The sequence below is a fragment of the Bemisia tabaci genome, chromosome 7 (genome assembly GCF_918797505.1).
Source record: "Bemisia tabaci chromosome 7, PGI_BMITA_v3".
NCBI classification, from domain to species: domain Eukaryota; kingdom Metazoa; phylum Arthropoda; class Insecta; order Hemiptera; family Aleyrodidae; genus Bemisia; species Bemisia tabaci.
In genome coordinates this window covers 44,290,593-44,317,148 of record NC_092799.1, presented here as the reverse complement: position 1 = coordinate 44,317,148, position 26,556 = coordinate 44,290,593, and the positions used below count along the sequence as shown (strand labels likewise).

At 43.7% G+C, this 26,556-nt stretch overlaps 1 protein-coding gene across 1 annotated transcript in view; it reads right to left on the bottom strand.

Moving 5' to 3' along the window:
• The window catches only part of mnb (minibrain), a 57,560-nt gene extending 33,684 nt beyond the window's left edge, over nt 1-23,876 (bottom strand). Inside the window, exons 1-2 of the mRNA XM_072302913.1 lie at nt 23,859-23,876; nt 22,806-22,849 (exon numbers count right to left, since the gene is read on the bottom strand). Of these exons, the coding sequence (XP_072159014.1) occupies nt 22,806-22,849; nt 23,859-23,876 (62 nt within the window). The remainder of the gene's footprint in view (nt 1-22,805; nt 22,850-23,858) is intronic.
• Nucleotides 23,877-26,556: the final 2,680 nt, after the last annotated feature.

Genomic DNA, 26,556 nt, shown 5'->3' with positions numbered 1-26,556 from the left:
GGGGGAGCGAGATCTTATCCTCCCTTTACTTTTATGTTTCTGTTTTCATCTTTGTCCCCTCCGCCCCCGTCCTCCCGTTAACTTGTCCCTTTTTCTGGCAAACTTAACTCGATTGAAACAAAATTTCCTTTTTTCATTTGATTCCCTCCCCCCGGGCCCCCACTCCCCCCACCCCCACCCTCCCGCCGCCGGGCCGGGTTCTGCGGCGTCGTTTTATTTATTTTTTTCCGGGGCCTCGCAGCGTCCCGTCGGCCGTATCTGCCCCCCACCCCCGCCCACCCTGCTCCCAACAGTCAGCGAAAATTCCGAATTATATCTCTATCTGGTGTTTTACAGTACGTATCTGTAATGTTGCATTTGATGCGCGGGAAAATACTATCGGCTAATTTATTTTAACTACCTCGCCGCGTTATTATTTCGTGGTGTGTTCCCGTCGGCCGGATGGTCTCGCCCCCCCCCCCCTCCCCCGCCTGACCGGGCCGCCCTGTTGAAAATGTGTTTTTGATCTCGTAACTTCTCGCGGCTCGCCCCCCCCTCCGTCCCCCCTCCGCCTTCCCGATCGCGACTTCGTTAATAATTTCGATACCCACCCCCGAGCGGGGGTCATCTTAGAGCGTTTTTGAAACCTGCTCAATTACGAGGCTCCCACCTCCGTTCCGATATTAACGGGAGTTTTTCACTTGACTGCATTTTTCTGCCGCAACGTTTCCTCTGCCCATCGAGCGACCAAGTAAAGAGCGTATTTATGTCCTCGATCAGCGATGTACAGATAACTAGGCGGTTACGCCTCCTGGTCGCTACGCGGCCCAACCCCTACGAGCTGATTGTTGAAATTGTTTGAGAAAGCGATAGACGAAGAAATCATGGGGAGTATGCATCCTAATGGTTGAAATGGGTGGTTCTTGTGGACTAAGGGAGAACATGATGGACTAACTAAAGGGTCTCTCGTGGGTTGCCGTTAGTTAGTCTATTACCAACCTCCTTCGTCCATTTCAAGCACCCGCTTCCACCAATAGGATCCCTCCATATTCCTTTTGTCTTCTTTGTCTATCGCTTTGTCTACCAATTTCAACAATCTGCCCGCTGATTCCTTGCTATTCCTTCGATATGCGCGGGAAAATTCTCTGTGGAACCCTCAGCTTTTCCCAGGTCATTTCCTTCGGAAATTTCTTTCACTTTTTTTAAGAAAAACTAGAATGTTATCTTAAAATCAGAAAAAAATGTCCATTTTTTGTCAACCACAACTTTTCCATTAATACAATCTTGGCGCAGAAATTGGAAAAATTTTCGGATGGTACAACCAATTTCCTGTTTTCCCAGGATAAACATTCCCTGACGAATTCCGATTTCCCGAGTCCCTGGCAACATGAATAAAGCACACACATTCGGATGCAATCAAATGGAAAGAGGGTGTGTGGGAAACGGTTCGGACCGAGCAGCCTCATAGAATCACAAAAAAAAGTGTCAGAGCGAACGGCACTCAGTGGAGCGAGTCAAACGGAGCTCAGACGTAGTGTGAACATTTTAAAAGCTGAAATCTTCGTCAAAACAAAAAGTAGAAATTTAAAAGTGGGGGCTGACCGTTTTCTGATAAAACTTCCTTCAAGAAGCACACCTTAAAATGTATAATACGTCTAATCAAGCATCAAAATTTTCAATGGAAATGTTGCATGTGTGAGGAATTTGCGATTTGACCGTTGATTCTTAAATAAAAGTTCGCGAGAAACACGATGGTGCCACTGGTTTTCTCTGAAATCAACTCCCAAGCTCAAAAAAGCTCTCAAGTTGAGGCCAAAATGGAGGGGATATCCCACGCTATCCTGAGAGTCCACCTCTACATCAAGACAAACTCTCCATGCAAAGATAGGGAACAAATACATTAGCAGGGTTGCCGTGTTTTCAGTTTTAGAGTCCCCAAATAAGGTGGCAGCCCTGTCAATGTATTTGTTCCCTATCTTTGCATGGAGAGTTCGTCTTGGTGTAGAGGTGGACTCTCAGGAAAGCGTGGGATATCCCCTCCATTTTGGCCTCTCTTTGAGAGCTTTATTTGAGCTTGGGAGTTGATTTCAGAGAAAACCAGTGGCACCATCGTGTTTTTCGCGAACTTTTATTTAAGAATCAACAGTCAAATCGCAAATTCCTCACACATTCAACATCTCCATTCTATTAAAAAATGTCACGTCCGTCTACTAGGGAAAGTTCGTTCCACTGTGCGGCGTAGCACAGTCAGATCGTCAACGTCGTTTGGTGAATCGGAGTTTGAGTGATTGGGACCGGGGTAACCTGTGCGAAATTACATATAGATGCTCGCACCACTTTTCTTCTTACCACCTCGAAGCGACATCCCTCGGTGGTGAGAGGGCCTGAGAACCCAAACGTTGAAGCGATTTGATGTAATGCATTCGAATGCCGCGCTTTGCTCACTAGCACAACAAAATTCATTGACGTAGACAGCATACCGACGGTGAAACTGCAGAAATGGACGTATTTCTGCCAAACGGAACTATGTGCATTAAGACATGAGCCCTGAGACCCATGAGAATATGTGCATGACAGGGCTCACGTCATAATGCACATAGTTCCATTCGGCAGAAATACGTCCAAATGCGTTAATTTCTAATTTTGTCGTCTATCGGTGATACGGTACCTTTAATTAGTCGAGTTAAGAGAGAGACCAAACTCGCAATTTGGCCTGGAGCGGCGCGGTACAGAAAGAAATGATGACGAGGACTTGAGATGAAAAAGAAGAAGCTCTTGGAGCGGCGGTCAGCATGTAAGCGCCTACAAGACTGCATGAATACTTCACGCATTGCGTCAAACACAGTGCGTTCGGCAGCGGTCGGTGTGAAACGCATAGCGCCTACAAGACTGGATGAATACTTCACGCATTGCGCCAGACACGGCGCGGCGGCGGAAGTTAAAATAATTATTAAACCAAATATATGTTTGTTTTTTCACAATTTTTTCGTTCATTTCTTATAATGGAAGGCCTTGACCACATAGAGATAGGTTTACGAAACTTAACTTTCGCGCAAGTTCCGTGAACCTTTGCTAGTAGTGTTGACAGGGCTTTCGCAAAACATGTGCCCGACACGAGTAAACGCGTCTTACGCACCCCTCCCCCTCCGGCACGTTCACTTGATGGTTTTTATTGAAGTTTCAGAACGAATGAGAAGAGGGCGGCAAAATACAGGCGGCCCATGGGCGGCAACAACGAAAATCCGGCCCTGTTGGACCGCGTTTAATAGAAAGGAACCAAGCCACATGAGCTGTTGCCAAATTTAAGTGGGGAAATTTAATTTTTTGCGAGAGAACGTTGACGCGGATTTCCTTGAAATTTTTAAGGAATTTCCTTCGTACTATGGGGAAAATTCACCGAAATTTGCACAAAAATCCGCACAACCGTTTTCATGTCAAAAATTAAATTGCACAATTATATTTGGCAATAGCTGATGTGGCTTGATTCCTTTCTGTTTAACGCGGTCCAATTGTGGAAGTCTGTTTTTGGGGCTCCGTCGTTCAACTGAGCGTTGGTTTCGTCCACTGTGCGATGTTACGAGGATTCCGCAAAAATGACGGCGGATCTCGGTCGGAGCTTCTCCGATCGTCGGAAACGCGGCGTGTCGTTCGTGGAAAAGAAATCCTGGCGCTGCGTCGTGGACGTTGCGGAGCTATCGACTGGAGGAAGGCGCGCCAACTGCGCACCGCACCGACCGGGCCGAGAGAAAGTGCCTCCGATTCCGCCGGCGGAGAACACAGGGAAACCGCAAATTACGCTTAAAAAAATAAAATCGAAGAGGAGGAAAACCAAAGACATAAGGACGGAGCGCTAAAAGCAAAAAATGAAGCTTCTTTTCAATCACCTCTACTATTGGCTAGAGGATTGGCGGCGAAATCGGGACGAGTTCGAAATTCAAATGTACACGGAGAAAAAAAACTCGTGCGTGAGACCCGAAGTTTAGGTCATATGGATCTCTGAAGTTTTCAGATTGAGCATCTGAACACTTTAGGTCTAGCTGCCGAAGTTCGGATCATACATCTGAGACTTCAGTTCTTACATCTGAAGTACTTCAGGTGTGAGAACCGAAGTACTTCGGATGTGAGAACCGAAGTACTTCAGATGTAAGAACTGAAGTTTCAGATGTATGATCCGAACTTCGACAGCTAGACCTTAAGTGTTCAGATGCTCAATCTGAAAACTTCAGAGATCCATATGACCTAAACTTCGGGTCCCACGCACGAGTTTTTTTTCTCCGTGTAGGGCGGGAACTAAATGAAATTGCGGAAACAAAGTATTCTAGGTTGATTTTTGCCCAAATTCACTTACCCACTCGTATTTTTTTAACTTCAGGTTAGTTTTAGTCCGTCGTCGACCGATTAATTTCATTTGGGAGTAACGGTCATCTAGGACTGGAACGGCCTGTTTGAACCGGCAGAACCACCATGAGCAGAAGAAAAACTGACTTTATCTGAGATTACTGCCTATTTCCGAGCAAAAGTAGGTGTATTATATTAGGACGCAGTCCCAACTTTCTTAATATAATCGTTTCAGGCATTTAGAACACGTTTAAAAGAAGAAATGTGGAAAAATCAAGAGGACAAGTTCAAATCAAATTTCCGTTTGCCGCCATGGATTCCCGCGCTCATTTACACACTCACACAAGCACCCAGCGCCAAACCAGGCTTCACTTTTTCCCCGTGCTTTTCAACACGAGCACTCCGTCTTTATGTCTTTAAGGAAAACAGATTCGAGTCGCGAATCGAGCCGAACGAGAGAGACCGTATTCACCCGCTCCCGAATTCCGCATTCGAGGACTCATCTGTAACAATAGCGGATGTGAAAAATTACCTTGATTAATTACCACGAATTACCACGCTTAAAAAACCGTTTTGTTCACACAAAAATGTAATATGTTTGACTCTGGCGTAATGTACAGATCTCGAAGATCACATCCCAAGTATTTTCTCAACATTTTCTCGATGCCAAAACAGTTTTTTGAATGTGTTTCGAAAAGGTGATTTTTCACATCCGCTATTGTTACAGATAAGTCCTCATTTGTACCTACCTCGCAGAACCAGTGGTACTTCTTGGAAATTGGCAACGCTGATTAAATTCCTTTGAAATGTATGTAAAAACAATCGATTCTTGATGAGGCAGAGGTTGCCTCGTCTAAAAGCCATATTTTTAAAGGATTTAAATGGAGTCCCTCTACAGGAAGAATTGCGAGACAACGTGGCTCATGGTTGTCACAAACGGGAATATAAATTGGACAAATTGAACTTTCTTCTTATTCTTTAATCAACTCATTCCCGAATTCCTGTCTCTGCCCCCTCTCTCATTTTGTTTGTTCCTTGGCGTATCCTTAATTCCCCGGTCCATTCCGATTTGTAATCTTTGCTATTTTCCCCGCCCCTAGGCCGCCACTTTTCGTGGCACGGACTACAGAAATAGTTTCCTTTGTCTTCCGACACCCATTCTGATCGGATCAGGTACAAGGTGATTTTACCATTTTCTCTGAAACTTTCGTCTCTTTCCCTTGAACTTCCAGGTTTTCCAAGGCTAATTTAAATTCCCTGACATTTTCCGATTCTTCCGGTGCTCCGTGGCAGTGGCAACCCTAGTAAACGCAAGTTATCCTTGACATTTCCTGGTGTTCCCAAAATATAACCACCCTGGCAAAGAAATACTCACAGTCCGCGACTTGAGCAGACTCCCAAGGCTTGTCCTAACCACGTGGCCGCGTGGAACATCCATACTTCCTCATGATTTACGGGAGTGACGTAGCTTGCTTTGCGATGCATCGATTGATCTGCCATTTAAATCTAAGGAAAAGTATCGATAAACAGGATGTTTGAAATGAACACCTTGATGATCGATTCTTTACCACAGCTTCAAATGGGAAATATCGATAATCGATCATTCACGCCTCGCGACGGCTAATTAGCGCCAAAACCGAAAGACTTTCCGGGCACGAACACCTCGCATGGGTCACGTGTAATCTCAATTCTGCCTTGCTGAGGAAGAACGTCGTATACGAAAATTCGGGAGTTGTCAAATTGTCCCAGATAAAACGTTTATTTTTGAAGAAAAGTATGCATTTTTCCTTTAGAATTTCAGACGTTTTAACTAAAATTGCGAACAGGGTGTCTACTAAAACAGGCGGGCCAAAAATCAGCACTTTTACAGTACTTTTTTAGTACATTCGCAAGAAATTCAGTACCTCCTCAACAGAAAAATTCAGTACTATTTCAATACCATCAACTGACGAAATTCGAAAAATTTCAAAAATTTGACGTTCCCGCTCAAATTGGGACAAGAATGAAAAAAAAATCCGGGCTTTCTCGCAAAATTTTCGCACTTTTTCAGTACGAACTTGTCTGAAAAAATTGACGAAAAATATCCACAATTTTCCTCATAAATGGGGTTTTTCTTGAAGAAAATATGGCAACGTCTGAAGGCTCATACGGCGTTCTTCCTTCGCGCGGCAGGATTCGCGGGGGATAAGCGTTCGAGCAACGAAAAGCACCCGGCCGGAAAAGGCACGATTACAGATGACAGATAAACGAACGTAAACAGTTCGGTGTGATTGAGACATTACGGGAAGTAAGTTTTACGGCCCGGGGTGAAGTCACGCATATGGACTCGGTCGTACGTAGCACGGACGCAACTCCTCCCCTGCGTGAGCCGCGTCACGCACCGACTTCAACGAGTCTCAGGGCTCACGCGGACACGCAGATACGTCGGGCTCCGTAACGTCCGTATGTTAATCACTTTAGCGAGGGTCAAGAGACTTAGCGTTGGGGAGCCACTGTTTGCGCCCTGTCGGTCGGTGCGGGGGGAGGAGATTAAGTGGTTGCAACCGAGAGAGAGAGAGAGAAGAGAGAGAATGAGGAAACGTACGGGACGAAGAGGGAGACGGAAAAGCGGGGAAAGCGATGGGAAAAAGAAACAGGAGTGTAAAAAATGTAACGCATCCGTTTAATAACGAGGTACGCGGCAAATTAATAGGGCACTAAAACAAAACGCTCGTAAAACGCAGCGGAGACTGCAATTTGCGTAACGCTCCCTCGTATTTCGCGATCGCGACTCGAGCCCTTTCCGTAACCCTTCCGATTGGTTCGTTTCCTGCTATCCGATACCGGTCGCGGGTTCAGGGGTTGGGGAGGGGCGAGGATAGCTGGCGCCATCGCGTGCCCGGGCCAGTGGTCCGTCTCGCCGGTTGGCAACGCTGGAATCCCTTCATAGAAATCTCTGGATGAAGTTCGGAGTGAGATTCACTCCGGAATCTATTTTTCACCCATACTCAAGTGATATAATTGAGGAGTAAAGTCCGCTCCGCGAGAACCAGGGTTATGCAGCCAGACCCGATCCTAATTGGTCCCCGAGTCGACTGAGTTGGTCCTCCGTTCGGAACAAGGACCAAACCGAAAAGATTTTAAAAATTGCATATGGGGACAGTTGTTCGGGATGCAAACAGTTCTAAACCTTCACTGGAAAAAAAACACACTGAATCTAGAGTCCAGACTCTGAAAAACATCGACAAGAAAAAATACTCTTGATTCAATCGGATTTTTGCTTAAATCAAGAACCAAGCCTCTTAATTTGAGCGGATTTCCTTTTGATTTAAGCAAAAATCTGATTGAATCGAGAGTATTCTTTCTTGTCAATGTTTTCAAGAGTCTGGACTCTAGATCCAATGTGTTTTTTTTTCCAGTGTTCTGACGTTAGAAACTCCTATTATCCTTACCCTTTTCAAAGCGAAAGAAATTTTTTTCTTAGTTTTCTTTTTTCCCGAATTTTCTATTTAAGTTTGCAATATCTTTCGAAAATACACATAAAAAATGTTTCACCAAAACTACGTGAGTAACGGCAGGACAAAGCAAAGGCGACCGGCGACAATGGAACTGTTGACTCGTAATGATACAACTATTCGAGCTCCAAGGATGTCCGTGTTGCATACACAAAAATCCGAAGGCGCTTTAGATTTTCTTGCCTCCGAGAAGCGGCGCCAAGCCTCAGAGCGAATCGCCGTTCATGATGACATTATTGCCGAGCTGAGAACGAACGCCGTGCGAAATTTTGGACGTTGACACATTCTCTTCGATCAAAAATTTTTCAGAAAAGTTCCTAATATTTGTCCTTGAAAGTTTCAGCTATAACGCCTATTTAACAGAAAATACAATTCAACAGGACAAAGATAAATACTCACGAACTTTTCAAGGAAAAGTTATTTTCATTTTTCTTCATTTTCATGTTTTATTGGAGTGAATTTGGCAAAATCCAAATGTTCATAATTGGGTTTTTTCTTAGTACGACATACAATAGATGCGCTCATTCTTACAATCAACAGTGCTCTTGGCGTTTGTCAGCAGGATTTTGACCGAAATGGCGATTTTTATTTAGGCTCGGTGTTCGTTAAAAATAAAAGAAAAATAAAAAAAAGTAAAATAAAATAAAAAAGAAAAATCTACAAGAAATGGGGAAAAATCGATATCAAATTCATGATTGCCGACGGAAAAAGGACCTGAGTGAGACCGGATATTTTGATTATTGAAAAATTATATCAGCACACCAAGTATTGGAAGGAAATGAGAGAAATTGTAGGGTTGAGATTTGTTTTGTCATGTGTGTTTTAGTTTCAATTAAATCGGTTCTCTGCTGCGATGCAGCGCGTTAAATCGGAAGAAAAACAGGTGTTCATCTACTCGTCTTTTCATTTTCAAACGATTATCCTATCGGTTAAAAAGGAACGAAAATAAAGAAAAAAAGCAAAAAGAGAAATATTGAAGTCTGAAAAAAGGAGGAGAAACATGGGACCGATTCATAAGAAGGGATCTAAGAGGGAACTTAGCACTTTTCGGGAATTCCTTGTTAAGATGTGCTTTCCCGAAGGATTTTGACAGAAAAACGCACACATATTTACACAAACACGGTAATCACATACTTTCTGAAGATTAAACGAGAACTTTTAAAGGAACTTTAAAGGAGCTTTCTTTCCCGTTTCCGACACTTGATTTTCCCGAGAAACTTCAATCCCTATTGATAGGACGCCATGCGGGCTGCTTTTTGGAATAAGAGGCTATTATTTCGAGCTCATTCACAAAAGCACCTATCGGTATACGGAACTACATGGCACATACATTATTACTAAAATGGGTCAGAGATGGTAGTTTCTTACGGCGAAATGTAATCCACGTAATCGTCCCTTAGTCAAATTTTTCCTATACAGCAGAGGCACTAACACTGAGATTTTCCTCAATAGGGTGGAGGTTTGAAACCCCTAAAATTTAGATATCAGTACCGCTGTTTTCGGGGTTGCCACAAAATTTAGAAGATGAAATCCCCTGACATTTCCCTGACACATTTGAGTATAATTTCCCGACAATTGAAGACATACTAGATGGTTAAAAAGAAATAATTTGAAACAGCTTTCGGGCAAAATTTGTTCATCGAAACGTCAAACCCATTCTGGAAAAAATAAAGGTGAATTAACAATTTTTACCTGCAATTTCATAATTTTCCCTGACTTTCCCTGGCTATTTTTGCTTTTCCCGGACTCGAAAATGTTCAGATTCCCTGACTTTCCCTGAAATTTTAAGAAGACTTCTACTTTGATTTCCCCCTTTAAGTTACACTCACTACTGCTAAACGCACTACGCAAGATTCCCTGATTTTTCCCGTGAATTCCTTGACTTTTCCCGGTCGTCACAGATTCCCTGACTTTCCCGGTTTTCCAGACCGCCAGCAATCCTGAAAGTTCCCTGATATTCCCCCGTTTCCTGACTGTGGCAACCCAGTTTGTTTAAATTAAAAAAAAAAAATAGCATCAAAAACAGCCGACAGTGCCAAATCAAACCAGTGCCATCATGAAACACAACGGCGAAATGCATCGTCTTCACTAATGATGGACTATACAGCGGCGGAACGCATCGCGTTTACAAATGGGGAACGGTGGTGAAGCTCAACACGCGATTAAACAGAAACAGTCAGAACTGCGAATATGAATATATCAACTGTCGCCGATCGTTAATGCACGCACGTTTACCTCTCATAAAATAACTGAAAAGTTACGGCCGCTTTAAATTATCAACAAAGTTTACGGCGACACCTATTCCAACCCGACCGTTGTGGGGTGTGTGCACTGTGCAGTTATAATAAAATTCTCAGTGCAATTTTTGCTCACGCGATGGTATTTCGAAGCGTCCTTTGAACTCGAGAGATAACTATTCGAACTCGGCCGTCGTGGGGTTGCATATACATCGTTTTGCAGGCGATTTTTGAACGGACAGCAGCAGTGCTTGAGACCGTTGTCCCTTTCCTTCGAGCGATAGAGAGTACCTATGTGGGGAAAGCACCGACATGTCGATAATGGAGATGTTGCATGTGTAAGTTTTCTGCTCTTTTAAGCCGTGAGAGCTTCATATTTCGACAAGTCCTTACTCTCACTGGAAAAAAAAACACATTGGATCTAGAGTCCAGACTCTTGAAAACATTGACAAGAAAAAATACTCTTGATTCAATCAGATTTTTACTTAAACCAAGAGGAAATCCGCTCAAATTAAGAGGCTTGATTCTTGATTTAATTAAAAATCCGATTGAATCAAGAGTATTTTTTCTTGTCGATGTTTTTCAGAGTCTGGACTCTAGATCCAAAGCGTTTTTTTTTTTTTTTTTTTTTTTTTTTTTTTTCCCCCAGCGAGTCCTAACTCTCCCTATACAGGCACTCTATAACTGAAATTACCGGTTCGTATGACCGAGGTTTTTCCCTCCGTGAGACGGCGAGCCGTACGGACGAGGTAAAGGACAAAAGTTTAGCCGCTCGCGCCATAAGCGATCGGGAAATTTCGTCGGTCGCAGGCTTTCCTCGCTTTTCCAGCTGCTACCGTCTCCCTCTCGAGTATCGTCGTCTCGAAGCGACGGAAGGCTCGAAAAAGGCGTCGAAACGTGTTCGGAATCGGGATGCGTCGCCGTCGCACCCTTTTCTCTCCCTGCCCCCCCCCCCCCCACCGCCGCGTCGTCCCTCCGGTCCCCGCCCTCGAGATGCTGGATTCGGAGTATTATTTGGCCCGAGTCCAAACTCAGTCTTCGAGTCGGAAGTCGAGCGATTTCCCACGACATCGGTCAGTTTTTTTTTTTTTTTTCGCGAGTCATGACGTCATATCGGCGCTGGTACCGCGGGGTTGCCGTCGCCGTCTCGTCGGCGCTTCTGACACGTTAGCAACACTGCAGGCCGATTATTGAAATTTACAGACAAAGCTATAGACAAAGAAGACATAAAGAGTATATAGAGCGATCCTATTGGTTGAAATGGGTGGTTCTTATAGACTAAGGGGGTAAACGATGGATTAACTATCGGGTCTCTCGTGGGTTGCCGTTAGTCAGTCTATTATCTATCTCCTTTGTCCATTGCAACCACCCGCTTCCACCAATGGGATCCCTCACTGTCCGTTTTGTCTTTTTGGTCTGTTGCTCTGTCTATCAACTTCAATAATCAGCCCGCTGTTGTCGATTAAAATTCTATGCACTGAGAAAAATGCATGCAAATAGGTCTGCGGGCTGGTGGCTGAAATTGATAGACAAAACGATAGACAAAGAAGACGTTTGGAGTATGGAGCGATCTCATTGGTTGAGATGGTTTGTCCCTACAAACTAAGGGAGAAAATGATGGACGAACTATGGGATCTCTCGCGGGTTGCCGTTAGTTCGACTACTATCTACCTTCTTCGTCCATTGCAACCACCTGCTTACACCAATAGGATCCCTCCATATCTCTTTTGTATTCTTTGTCTATCAATTTCAAAAATCAGCTCACTGATATTACTTAAAAAATAATGAAACAAGGAGCGGAAGACAAGGCGATGTGGATTTATAAACAACCGTAAATATGTACGGTTTACTTCCAACGTCCATATGTGATCATCCGAGGAAAAAAGTACCTCAGTCCGCTTCGTGAAGTGGGACCCGCGTTAGCCCGGGAACTACAGAATTGAGCTTTTAGCTCTGGGTCCGGCAGGTTGGCATCATTAGCTTTCCTCGAGATCCATTTAAACCCATGTTAAAGAATCGATTTTCGTCAGAACACTTGACTCCTCTAGAAATCGATACATTCCCAGATGTCAAACGGAGATAAATCAATGTTGCCAACTTCCTGCAGGCTCCGCCAATAGTTTCCATCATCAGGGATTAGCCTCCAACGCTCAGGGAAACATGGTGGAAAGCGAGACTTTGAACAGTCTGCACACCATAATTAAAGGAGTCCCTGGAATTTTCGAAAAAGAGGTACGAAAGAGTCCACTCGACCGGGGGGGAGGGGGGGGGGGGGGGGGCAGAAATCTCGGCGGAGACGAAAAACGGTCGGCGATTAAAATTTACGACCGCTCCGTGGCACCGAGTCATTGAAATAAACAATCCTGCTTAACTTTCCACCCCGCCTCCCGAAAACTGAGATACATAATTTCAACGCACCGTGCATCGGGGAGGGGATCGAAAATGGGGTCCCTGTCGCGGGGCGGGGCGGGGGAGGGGGAGGGACCTACGATTGACGGTCGCGCGGACTTACTATTTAATGGAGAAGCAGGTGCACCGGGCTTCGCCTCTCGCTTAATAATTCGTCACTCCTCCGACGTAAGAACCTATCTCAATTTCCACGTGAGCTCTATTCTCCGTCAGTGGCGTGGCGTGTTTTGCGATCCATCGATATTTTCCCATTTGAAGCTGTGATGAATAATCGATTATTAAGGTGTTCGCTGCGAACACCCTGTTTATCGATACTTTTCTATAGGTTTGAATGGCCGATCAATCGATATATCGCAAAGCACGCCACGCCACTGTTCTCCGTATAACTCCATGCTTTCCATGTCCCACGTGCGGAGATAGAGATACGCCCTTACGTCAAAGGAGCAGAGGCGAAGCGAGGATCATCGGCTATCGATATTTCCCCATTTGAAACTACGCTTAAGAATCGATAAGTAAGAATCGATACTTTCTCATGGGTTTAAATGACCGATATATCGATTCATCGCGAAGAACGACACGGCGCTGAATAATTGAGCGCGGACGGAAACGAATATGAATCGGAAGAAAAGGAGGGCTGGAGGAGCCGGTGCCGCGCGTAACGGTGGAACTGCGAAACGTGGTTGATCCGAAATGATGGAGCGCAAAACGATTGTAAGTTTGGAACGCTTAGCGCAATATTATGAATAAATTACCCGTCTCGGATTCTTGGTTCCTCCCGCCCCCGTCATCGCATCGTCCACACTCGCACTCCTACCGTATCTTCACCGCCGCCGCGTGACCTTTCCAAAAGTGCATTCTTTCCTGTGATAAGATAATTGGACGTATTTCTACCAAAGAGACCTATGTGGAGGTGAGAAATATGGGGTGTGCTCGTGGAAGCTGCATAAGAAGCAATGTAAAAGTGTGCGTGATTCCTTTTGAAGAATTGGAAAAGCGGGATATTACATTCTATCAAACAGACCTATGTGCCAACCGAATGCGGAATTCATGAGCCGCGAGGATGGGACGAGAGCGTTGTGGACAGGGCTCATGAGTTAAAGCAGCCCACGAGCGACAACGGCGATGGTTTCTTCGCCGCTGACGTCACTGGCGCTTCATTATTCTCATTCACTCTTACGGCCAGAGGACTAACGAGCACACCCCATATTTCTCACCTCCACATAGGTCTGTTTGGTAGAACCACGTCCAATTAAGATACACATTTTTTGGCAAACTTGTATTTTTCATCCATTTTTTCGGATAATTTTTTTTTAGTGATTTGATCTAGAGTACCTATAGGGAGAGTATGGACACCTCGAAATATCGTCACCTTCCAGGCAAAGTATCACAAGCGCCATGCGACGTTTAAGAATTTCCGCCGCCATTTTATTTTTTTACTGAGAAATTGTTGGTTGAATCTGTTCGAAAATTACACTAAATTTTATCGGCAGCACAAAGAAAATTCGGTGTAATTTTCGGACAGCTTCGTTGAACAATTTCTCTGTAAAAAAATATAATGGCGGCGGAAATGTTTAAACGTCGCATGGCGCTTGTGATACTTTGCCTGGAAGGTGACGATATGTAGCTCTTAGGGCCCAAAAGGATAGGTAACCTTTGAAAACGAAAAAAGTCACTGACAATCTTTAGACTCCAATATCAAACGATAAAGGACAAGAATTTCACAAGTGAGCATTCTTCCGCAAAAATGAGTAAGTTTATGCAAAAACTAAGTCAAATACGTGCTTTACCAACGACAGTTCCCAAAAATCGTGATTATAAATCACCCTGGATAATTTGAATTCATAGATTGCCTATCTTTTTGGGCTCTAAAAGCTCCATCACCTAACCTTAAAATTTTCGACAAGTCCATACTCTCCTTGTATTGGTACTCTCTGGCACAAGATTCACGTGGAAATTAAGAATCAGGGTTGCCACAGAATTTAGAAAATAAAATTCCTTGCCATTTCCCTGACGAATTTTGGTAAAAGTTCTTGATATTTGAATATATACCAGATGGGTAAAAAAGACATGATTTTAAACAGTTTTCAGGCAAAATTTGTTGTTCGAAACGTCAAACGTCATTGATGCGCCTTGACCTTTTTTCCCTGACACTTTCATCATTTTCCCTGACTTATGAAAATTTCCTGATATTTCCGGTTTTCCATGACTGTGGCAAAGGTGTAAGATACGCTTTCACACTAGAGAAAAAAACACATTGTCCAGACTCTTAAAAACATCGACAAGAAAAAGTACTCTTGATTCAATCAGAATCTAGCTTAAATCAAGATCAAGAACCAAGCCTCTTAATTTAAGCGGATTTCGTTTTGATTCACGCAAAAATCCGATTGAATCAAGAGTATTTTTTCTTGTCAATGTTTTCAAAAGTCTGGACTCTAGATCCAATTAGAGTCCCTTTATACTGAGAGTCAAGACAACACCCCCTCATGGAGTCACAAACGGGAATAAAGATTACAGAAATTGAACGTTCTTGGTAATCTTTGATCGGCCCATTCTTAAATTCCTTTCTCCGTTCCTTCTCTCATTCCGTTTGTTCCTTGCCGAACCCGTAATTCCCTGGTCCATTCCAGATTATAATCTTTGCAATCGGTGAAAATGTAATCTTTATTCCCGTTTGTGACACTGTGAAGGCCCAAAATACGGGAACCAATCAGAAATGGATTCACATTGTCTTGATTCTCAGTATAAAAGGGACTCTAGATCCAATGTGGTTTTTTTTCCAGTGTACGTCACAAGAGCGAGGATTTCTGGAGTTTCTGCACCAGGTAGAAAACTACCTTGCCGTACGAGCGCTGCGGCGTCCTGTCGCGTTGCGTCGGGAGCGGGGCCGGCGTTTCGGGTTCGGGGCTTGGGAGAAAAAGCAACAAGTGAGCGGAGTAGACTTTACGGGGTAGGTAATTAGCTTTCAGTGTAATTGCCGGCGCTGTCTCTGTCATGTCTACCCTGGGCGTCGCCCCGGGAGAGGGGGTCGACGGCGGCGCGGTGGGCGCCTCGAAACTCCCGCCTCAAATTATCTCGGATCTCGCGCCCGGACCCGGCACCCCCCCCCCCCCCCCGCCCCCACAACACGGTGGCGATTCCCGCTTTGCCGTGATAGCGAAGAGAGCCGTGAGTGCAAAACTCGAGTTTCCAGAAAATGGGCTCATTGTCGGTTGCGTCTGAGCGGGAAATTTATTGAAAAACGCCTCCTCTCTTACGGCTCTTACGGCTTACGGCAACGACGTTAATTTTTGCACACACTGGTGAAAAAAAAAGAAGAAAAAAAAAAAAAAACATTGGATCCTGAGTCCAGACTCTTGAAAACATTGACAAGAAAAAATACTCTTGATTCAATCAGATTTTTGCATGAATCAAAACAAAATCCGCTTAAATTAAGGAGTTTGGTTCTTGATTTAAGGTAGATTCATATTGAATTAAGAGTACTTTTTCTTGTCAATGTTTTTAAGAGTCTGGACTCCAGATCCAATGTGTTTTTTTTCCAGTGCACTTCAGGCTTTCTTAATGGAGATGTTGCATGTGTGAGGAATTTGCGATTTGACCATTGATTCTTACGTAAAAGTTCGCGAGATACACGATGGTGCCACTGGTTTCCTCTGAAATTAACTCCCAAACTCAAAAAAAGCTCCCAAGTTGAGGCAAAAATGGAGATGATATCCCACGCTATCCCGAGAGTCCACGTCTACATCAAGACAAATCTCCATGCAAAGATAGGGAGCAAATACATTAGCAAGGTTGCCGTGTTTTCAGTTTTAGAGTCCCCAAATAAAGTGGCAGCCCTGTCAATGTATTTGCTCTCTATCTTTGCATGGAGAGTTTGTTTTGATGTAGAGGTGGACTCTCAGGATAGCGTGGGATATCCCCTCCATTTTGGCCTCGACTTGAGAGCTTTTATTGAGCTTGGGAGTTGATTTCAGAGAAAACCAGTGACACCATCGTGTTTCTCGCGAACTTTTACATTAGAATCAGTTGTCAAATCGCAAATCCCTCACACATGCAACATCTCCATTGTCTTATTTACATATTAAGGAGACGAATTTTTCTCTTTCATCAGCATTAATGACTTCATCTTTAGATTAAACGAACTTTGGAGGAGACGCTGGAAAAAAGTAGCCTGCATCTAGAGTCCAGACTCTTAAAAAATTGACACAAAAAAATAATCTTCATTCAATCGGAGTTTTGCTTGAATCGAAAGGAAATCAGTTTAAATCAAGAGAATTGGCTCTTCGATTCGAGGAAAAATCCGATTGCAAGAGTATTTTTTCTTGTCAATGTTATTAAGAGTCTGGACTCTAGATCCAAACTACTTTTTTTCCAGTGGACTTGATTTCAAAGATTTACGACACGGCTCTCATAGCGTCACAGGTGAACGGGTTGGTGTCTTCAGTTCAAGACGAATCTACACCGGAGATGAACGGGACAATATTCTTGAATTTAAGATTTTTATGACTTTTCTGAGGTTTTGAACGCTAATCCCCTGACTTTTCGATAGTCTCTTCTTATTTTTCTCCGGAATAATTGAATATTGCCATGTGAAAACCGCTAATGTCCATTTTTTCAGTCTCAAGACTAGACAGTCCGAGGTTTTTGGGGTTGATAATAATTTTGAGAGGGAGACGCAAACATGAAAAAGGAGTTAATACTCAATTTAGGGTTATTTCAATCCCCAAAAGAGTATATTTACACCACTTTCATGATTGTTTCAACTCTTGAAAAGAACTATCAACATGGGGGAAAAACTGAAAGCTGGATACAGAAAACAGAACTTGTCCTATTGCAATACTTCCTTGGATACCTCATATGAAAAGGTCGGCAAGATTGTGACAGTAACGGCTAACTACGCTGTCTAATGCTAAGGAAGAACGCCGTAAGAATATTCAAGAGTTGCCAAAACTCCCTTGATAAAACATGTATTTTTGACGAAATTTATGCATATTTTTCCTTGAAATTTTAGTATATTTTAGATTAAATTAGGCACAAAACTATCTCAAAATTCTTGGAAAAATATTCATATGTTTTGTTGGTAACTTCGGTTTTATCGTAGGAAATTTGGCAACGTCCGGAGGCTCATACGGCGTTTTTTCTTAGCACGGCAGAATAGACTGGGCTCTTTCGTTCCTTTCTCAAAAGGGGTGGCCGCGCCTCGAAGGGATGAAGTGGTGCTAAACCAAGTCAGCGGCTCTTAATTAATTAGACGACGGAAAGGCATCGGCCTCCTTTGAAGTCTTGTTTACGGGGTCCGGGAAAGTGGATGAGAATCCTTTATAACACGGTGGCGTGGACCTCACTCCGTAAAGAAGTTCGTAGCGACGGAGCGATAATCCGCCCGTCTTGTCATGAGGTGGCATGCTCATCATTCTGACGCCGATTTTTGTACACATGCAAAAAATGACTGTTTGTGGTGTTGATAATGGTTTTGTGTTTTTTCGGGGTTGATATTACAGTGCAGGAATGTAAGTTTAAAGAAATTTCAAAATTCCTCGAATTTTTCTCGGCTTCATCAAAACGATTCTTGGATGCGCATGCAGGGTGTCTACTAAAACAGACTGGTCAAAAATAAGTACTTTTACGGTACTTTTTCAGTACATTCTCGAAAAATTCAGTACCTCCTCCAACAGAAAAATTCCGTACTATATCAGTACCTCTATTTCGCGAGATTAGAAAAATTTCAAAAATTTGAAATTGCGACAAAAATGACAAACAATTTTAAAAAAATCCGGAGCTTTTTGCGGAATTTACGCTTTTTTCCAGTACTTCCAGACCGTCCTTAAATAATCAGTACTATTGCCGGACTTTCGGGAAATTCCGGACTTGTAGACATCCTGGCATGACGACATTTCTTTGAATGTTCCCTGACTTCTCTTGGCTTTACTAAAATACAGTAAAAAAGGGGGGAAAATGCCTAATTACCATCTGCGACATGATTTCTTGACCTACTCTGATAGTCTTCACTTTCGTCTTCGTTTCTCGCACGTCAAGGAAACTTTCTTGCTTCGATTTTTTTTTTCGGAGCAATAGGTATTAACAATGTTTTTAAATCTTTCATTAGAAAATGTTGACATTCAAAGAAATGCATCTTTATCATCCATGGCACGTGTATTCTTATTGGATTAAGACAACCTTCAGTATTGCACTAGAGTAAACTCCTTTCGAAAAACTTTAACTCAAAAACTTCTAACAGTAAACATAATGCTTTCTCCAAATGGAAACATCAAGCCAAAATCAGGGTGGCTACCAAAATTTCAATTTATCATTCCCTGACTTCTTGACGATAACGTAAGGGCACTTAATTAATTTGGTTATAACGTTGGCACAAAAACGCGATCAGCTGGCTCGTCACAGACCCGATTTTTACGTGGAACTGGGGTTCCACAAAAAATTCCCTGGCCGTTGACGGAATTCTCTGATTTATACCACTCGAATTGCATTCCCTGACTTTTTCCGGTCCAGGGTGTTTAGTATGTTTTAATTTTGAAAAATCCTGATATTTTCCTTATTTTTCCTGACATTTTAAAACAAATTCCTGATTTTTCCATTTTGAAAATCCCTGGTATTTTCCTGATTTTTCGACGACTCCTGGCACGGTAGGCAAAAAGCAGTAAGCCGCTGCGGAGCTCAGCCGTAGCTCGGCTCCGCTGAGGAGATTCGCGTAAGAAAAATTCCTGATCAAACGTCCGATTTTTCCGAATTTCCTGATATTATCCTGTTTTTTCCTGATCGGGCAAAATTCCTGATATTTTCCGGTTTCTCCTGATGCTAGACACCTTGCGGTCGCTAGCTATCCACCCTGCAAATTTGTCTTCAATACTTCATACACAATTTTAATTTTTCGACCATGAGTGCATTTCGCCTATTAATTTTTCGACTGACCGAGTTTCCGCATATTTCCCGGTTTTGAGGGTCCGGGGGTGGGTGTTGTCCAATTGTCCATCCATCACGCACGCGGGATGTCGGGACTCAGTAGCGCGGGGCACAGTTGCTACGGCAACGGGAATTTTGTTTACACAATGCAGTTGCCCGCTCCGGGGACTCGCGCCGCGCCGATCGCCGAGGCGCGTTTTCCCGGCTCTCGAACACCGATTACGATCGCCGCGAACGCCCCCCCCCCCCCCCCAAACACACACTGCGGGGCTGAACCCCCCCCCCCCCCTTAATACACTTAAAATCCCTGCAAGCTCGCCTCTTGCTCATCTTCCGTTCAGCCCAGTAGAGAAACGTGAATGATCGATCATCGATATTTCCCCATTTGATGCTGTGCTAGAGTCGATTATTAAGGTGTTCGTTGTGAACACCCTGTTCATCGATCCTTTTCCATAGGTTTAAATGACATGACAATCGATATATCGCAATTCACGCCGCGCCACTGATACATTGGACCAATGGTCGAACTTAACCGATCAGAACAACGAAATCTGCGAAGGAAGAGGATTCTCTCGTTCATGCGACTGCGACGCTCTAGAAACTGGCGAGGTGATCATCGATCGATGATCGATTATCAATATATGTATGTTTCCCTATGTGAAGGTATAGCAAAGAATCGATTATTATTAAGATGTTCATGGCGAATCAATACCCCGTTAATCAATATTTTTCCATAGGTTTAAATGACAGATCAATCGATATATCGCAAAGCACACCACGCCGTGCTCCGGAGGGCGAGGAAACCCAAGGCGGAAACTACCCTGCCAAGCTAGAAGAAAGCGGCATACCTAGTTGATGTTCTAACGTCACACATTTTTTTCTGACGAAAGAGTTACTCTTGAAAAAAGGCACGAAAGTTATTCTTGGACGTTTTTAAACGCTCCGAATTATATCTTCCATCAAAATCTGCGAAAGAAACAAGAATTTCAAAGAAAACTTGATTTCCAAACTGAAAAGTTATTTTCTTGAAATATTATTTTGAATTAAAGCGTCTTTCTTGTCGACAAAATTTGGATTTTTTTTTTTTGTTAAATCCTTGAAGTTGAGCCTTTATGTCAGTTTTCATGAGTTCAAGAAACTTTGTTTTGTTATCGTTTTTTTAACTTAAACTTAACGATAACGGAACGACGATTTTGCAACTAAAAAAAAAAAAAATTGTCGACTAAAACAGGGTGTCTACGAAAACAGACTGACCAAGATCAGTACTTCTGCGGTACTTTTTCAGTATGTTCCCAAGAAATTTAGTACCTTCTCAACAGAAAAATTCAGTACTTTTTCAGTACTTCCAATAGACGAAATTCGAAAAATTTCAATTATTCGCTCTAATTGCGACAAAAAATTCCGGACCTTTTTCCGGAATTTTCGCACTATTTCAGTGCTTCCGGACCGCCCTTAAAAAATCAGTACTATTTTCGGACTTTCCGGAAATTCCGGACTTGTAGACACCCTGCAAAAACGACGCTTAAAGTGAAAAGACTACCTCGGGAAGTTTTTTTTATCAGTGTAAGGGAAGAAATGTGGCAGCCGCCGAAAGTTCGTGCGGCGTTCTTCTTCGGCACATCAGTACACATCGATAACGCGACGCGAGCGATGAAATTAAAAACGAGTTGTAAATATCGCCCGCCGCGCGCCACCGCACCGTCGAAAGGGGTACCAGAGGGAGAAACCCGCGGGGAGGGGGGGGGAGAGGGAGGTCGCTGACAATACCGGAGCGACTGCCGCCGAGCGGGGCGGGGAGGAGGGAAGCGCGTCGCTCACGGCGGAAAAGCTTCTTCTGTCCGCATGAAAAAAAAAGGGGGGGAGGGGGAGAAGGAAAGCCCCGAGAAAGTGTTTCCCCGACTCGCGGGGCTTTGCATTTGATGTCGGGAGAAAGTTTGAGGGCGCGCGCGTTCATTAACAAGCTCGGCGCCCCCTCCCGGATCCCTCGCGCGCCCCTCCGCGCCTCCGGCCGACAACGATCTTCCCTTAGTAATTTCGCCAACCCTCCAGCGTTGCCGAGTGAGTCGCGGCGCGGGGCGAAATTCTCGCACTCTCTCGGAAATACGAGCCACGGTTATGAAATGGATTGCATTTTCAGGGTGTCTACTAAAACAGGCGGGCCAAAAATCAGTACTTTTACAGTACTTTTTCAATACATTCCCAAAAAATTCCCTCAGTAATTTCGCCAACCCTCCAGCGTTGCCGAGTGGGTCGCTGCGCGGGGCGAAATTCTCACACTCTCTCGGAAATACGAGCCACGGTTATGAAATGGATTGAATTTTCAGGGTGTCTACTAAAACAGGCGGGCCAAAAATCAGTACTTTTACAGCACTTTTTCAGTACATTCCCAAAAAATGCAGAGTACCTCCTCAACAGAAAAATTCAGTACATTTTCAGTACCTCCATTTGACGAAATTCGAAAAATTTCAATTTGAATTTCTCGCTCAAATTGAGAGAAAAATGACCAAAAAATGAAAAAAATCCCGGACCTTATGCGGAATTTCCGCACTTATTCTGTACTTCCGGACCCCCCTTAAAAAATCGGTACTATTCCGGACTTTCCGGAAATTCCAGACTCGTATAGACACCCTGCATTTTGCAATAAGGAACCACTATTTCTGGCCCATTTTAGAAACAGCATACATGCCATTGGTTTTCCTAAGCAGATATTTGCTTTTATGGAACAGCCGGAGATAGTGGTTCCTAATTTATTGCAAAATGTAATCCAAATATCGGAGAGAAATACGGAATGCATTTTACTCCGCTGCCTATTTTGCCGCCCCCTCCGTCTCACCAGACGGGTATAAATACGGAGCGGAACACGCTTACTCTAGATGCGATGCGGAGTGATAGTCACTCTAAGACAGTGGAATTTGCTCTTTCTCGGAATTTTCCCCGGTCTTACGAGGCGGATTTCACTCCGAATTCACGTTACTTGCATTTTTGGGGACAATACAGGCTCCTGAGTGAGATTTTTACCGATACTGCATGCAAAACCAGCAAAGTCAAGGCGTAGCTTTGTCCAGGCATCAGGAGTCGTTACTCGAACGATTTTTTTATAGAACGAGCGCAACACGCGGAGAGCACATCTTAAAATTGTGCTATGCAATTTAAGGAAGCCGTGAAAAATCGGATCAGCGGGGATTCTTGCATTAGTTGGCAAAACTGTTTTCTTCCATTTAAATCTACGGTAAACGATCGAAAAACACTAAAAAAAAACAAAACAAAAAACACTAAAAACGACCAGAATTGTATATGTAACTAAAACATTCTAGAAAACTTCGGAGCTTTTCATCTTTGAGGATTTTACAGAAATTTTCAATCAATCTAATTGTTTCAAAATTTAACTCTACCGTTGAAATGGTCAGAAGTAATAAGTTTAGAGAGCACTCACGAAACGATGATTAAAGCTAGAAAACACGGAATTTTGTCCCTCACCTGAAACAGAAAAGATAAAATATTGGTTAAAAACGGGAAGAATATTAAAGTCAGGATGGATCGATAAACAGGATGGATTCATCGATCTTTAAGGCCTTGTCTCCACGAGTCGTTTCACGAGATTTGTCCCAGGGAAAAATCCCACTTACGAAGTTGGGAAAAATATTGAGTTAATCAATATTTTTCCCAGTACCAAGTATGGTACTGGTACCCCTAGGACCCACTGAGAGAAGAAGAAGAAGTGAAAACGAATTGTGCGATATTTTATTCATTACTACATTGTTAATGTTTGTTTAGTTAAAATAATGTGTCTAATTGTCAATTGAGTGCAATTATTATTTTAATCCCGGTTAAACACTCGACTTTAACCAATTTATCTTCCCGCGAAAACTAGTCGCAGGACTGTATGAGCCCCGTCCCGTGGAGACGGTAGCTGGGAAAAATCCCAGAAGTTTCATTCCTGCGATTCGAACTTGGGACAAATCCCATGAAAACGTCCCGTGGAGACAAGGCCTTAGCATAGCTTCAAATGGGGAAATATCGATAGTCAATCATTCACGCCTTGCCACTGATTTCCATTCCAAAACCCGTGCTATTCCGGTGTACCCATCCATACTTTTCCCACACGATGGGCACCAGCACCCTGCCGAGACTTCCGTCGGTCGTGAAAATCAGCGACTAAAATATCAAAACTGTAGCTTAATTTCAGCAGAAAGCCCTTTAATAGAACTCTCCGCATTACTAGCGCAGCGTGGTAACAAATTATGGACTTAAACGAGGGGGCGGAAGATTATGAGGTGAACTTTGGAATGGTTCTGTGAGGGGGGCGGAGCGGGGTTTCCAGGAAATTTATGGATGTTATCTTGGGTTTCCAATGTGTGCAGTTTTAATGGGCGCTCGAAGAGTTCGCGGGTATGACGTCACGCTGGGAAATTTAGCGTGAGCGACTTAAAAAACTAGGCGCGAAATAATCCGCTAAATTCTGAACCGTCCCTCGGCTATAGCATACATCCTCGCGGGCGCCCATCCTTAGCGGCCGTCATCACGCTTCGGCTACCCCGGCTATCGTTATTTTCCGACGATTAAAACAACGATGAAAATGGTCGATGCCGGATATAATCATCACCGAGTATTTCCTACTTTAAAAATATATGCAGGGTTATTCAAAAGTCACGCACTACTGGCCATGAGAGGGGTGGTCATTTGAAATTTTTTGAGTTGCCCCCCCCCCCCCCCGCCCCCTCCCCCGAGGGGATCAAAAACTGGAAAGTACCTAAAAACGTTTCCCCTCGATATGAGGAAAAACGTCTTAAACCGCAAGTCGATATCATAATTAGAAGTAAAGTTATGGCCGGTGGTGCGTGACTTTTGAATAACCCTGTATATCGACGGTGAAACTACCAAACCACGTATCTCGGTTTGCGACGTTGCAGACTTCCTGTCATACTTAATTTTTTAAATGGAAAACTACTCAGCGTCAATTCTTGAAAACTGTGGTGTATTTTTTTCGGTGTCCGAAGGAAACTCCGTGAAAATTTCAAAATAAGATGACGATTTTATCTTCTTCAAAGACCCTGTAAGGCAAGCTAATGTCCAACTCCACCTTTATAAAGTAGCTTGCGTAATACTTAAACTGCCTTTTGGCTAGTTCCTGCCTGTTTCGGTTCATTTGGACTACATTTTGCAATTTGGAACTATAAAATCTGGCCCGGTTTAAAAATAGTGTATGTGCCATTAGTTTCCCTGTGCACATAAGTGTTATTCCAGAAGAGCCAGAATTTATAGTTCCAAAATGCAAAATGCAGTCCATTCATGACTGAAACAAGGGTGTAGAAAAATCTGCAAAGCAGACGATTGTCGTAATCTCAGCGTCAAAATGTCCTCCTTGGCAAATTCCCTCGTTCCAGTTGGTCATCATCAGCCGAAAAATAATGTCAAAAATCAGCGCTGCTTTCTACTTCTTCCTTATTATTCACGAGTCCACGAGACGTGGTGTCTAGTTTTCTTGGCAAAGCCCATTCCCTGATTTTTCCCCGATTTTCAGGAGCTCATTCCCTGATGAGAAACCGAAGTTTCCTCCCACTTTCCCGGGATTTTCTTGGGGAAATGAATATAATTTTCCGGAGTTTTAGATACGCACATCGGTTTTAATTAATCTTGCAGCCATTTCTTCGGCGCACGTCAGATTAGACCGCCAAATTTGAGAACGAAATGATCCCTGGGTGGTTCGAGAGGAGATTCCCGGTTTCTAGAACAGGTTCCCTGATTTTCTCATGATTTTCCCGGTAACTTTTCATTCCCTGATGAATCCTGGTTTTTAAAAAACTAGACACCATGCACGAGAAAAAGCGAGACGGATGCCCGTGCACGACGCGCGAGCCAGAGCGAGAATTTCCCTCACCTCGGAGGTGCGGAGACACGACGATAATTTCGTCGTTTTCCGCACGAAAGAACGTAACTACATTTCAATGTTGCCAAATTTCCTTTCGCAAATTGCATTTTAACCAGAAAAGTATTGGGCATTTCTAGCTGAAAATTTCACTGATTTTTCTTCCGATTTCATGCAAAAATCAGACAAATTTGGATATAAGTTGCACACTTACATTTTTGTAAAATGAATTAATTGTTGGAGTCAATTTGGCAACCTTGGATTGGAGTTACGTTCCTTCGTGCGGGAGACGACGATTTGAATCGAATAAATCGCGGAGGGGACAAGAAAGTTGCGGTGGTCGTAGTCCGCGGGGTGACGGTGACGGAACGCTCGCCGCGTAGCGACCGACAGGAGGGGGGGGGGCAGGGGGGGGGGGGGTTTGCGAGTCGAGAGGGTTAGGGAAGCGAGGTGACGCGACCCGAGACGACCTTGACACGAGGCCAATGGACAGACGGCGCGACGCGACGCAACAAAGGGTGAGAAATCTGTTCCGAGGGCAGATCCCCGGCCTGGGGTGGCGGCGGCAGAGGCGGGGGAAGGGGGGTTCGTGCGCAAAAACGCCGTGAATTACCAACATCGCGCCCCTGTCTCCCCGTGAGTTCGACGGCCTTGGGATCCGTGCCCCCGAGCAGGGTGGCATGAAATGTAGGAAGGAAATAAAGGATTGATGATTTCAGTGAAATATTTCTTGAAATTCCACGAGGCTGTGAACTACTTCTTATTCTTCAGGAGCTAGAGTATGCAACCCACACTCTAACACACACAAATTGAAAAAAAACAATTTTTACATTTTGCGAAACCCGAAGAGGAACTGGTATTTTTCGATATCTTTCGAAAATTTCTGAAATTAAAGGAAATATTTCCCGTGAAATTTCAAGATTTTATTTTTCATGAAATTTCGCCGCCCTGCCTCTGAGCCGAGCTGCCACTACCGATGTCTCCGGTCCGGGCGTTAACTTGACGTCATTCGAGATGGACCGAATCGAACCGATTCCGAAGCGGGAAAAGGTTTGCAAAGAGGAAAAATGCTGTCCCTGGATTGTGGAATCGTAATCCAACAAGCTCGATCGATAGATAACGTTCCTTAGATAAGGATTATAGCATGCTCGACGTCATCAGTGGCGTGGCGTGAATTGCGATTTATCGATTGTTGTGCCATTTAAGCCTATGGTAAAGAATCGATTATTAAGGTGTTCGCTGCGAACACCCTGTTAATCGATCCTTTCCCATAGGTTTAAATGGCATAACAATCGATACATCGCAATTCGCGCCACGC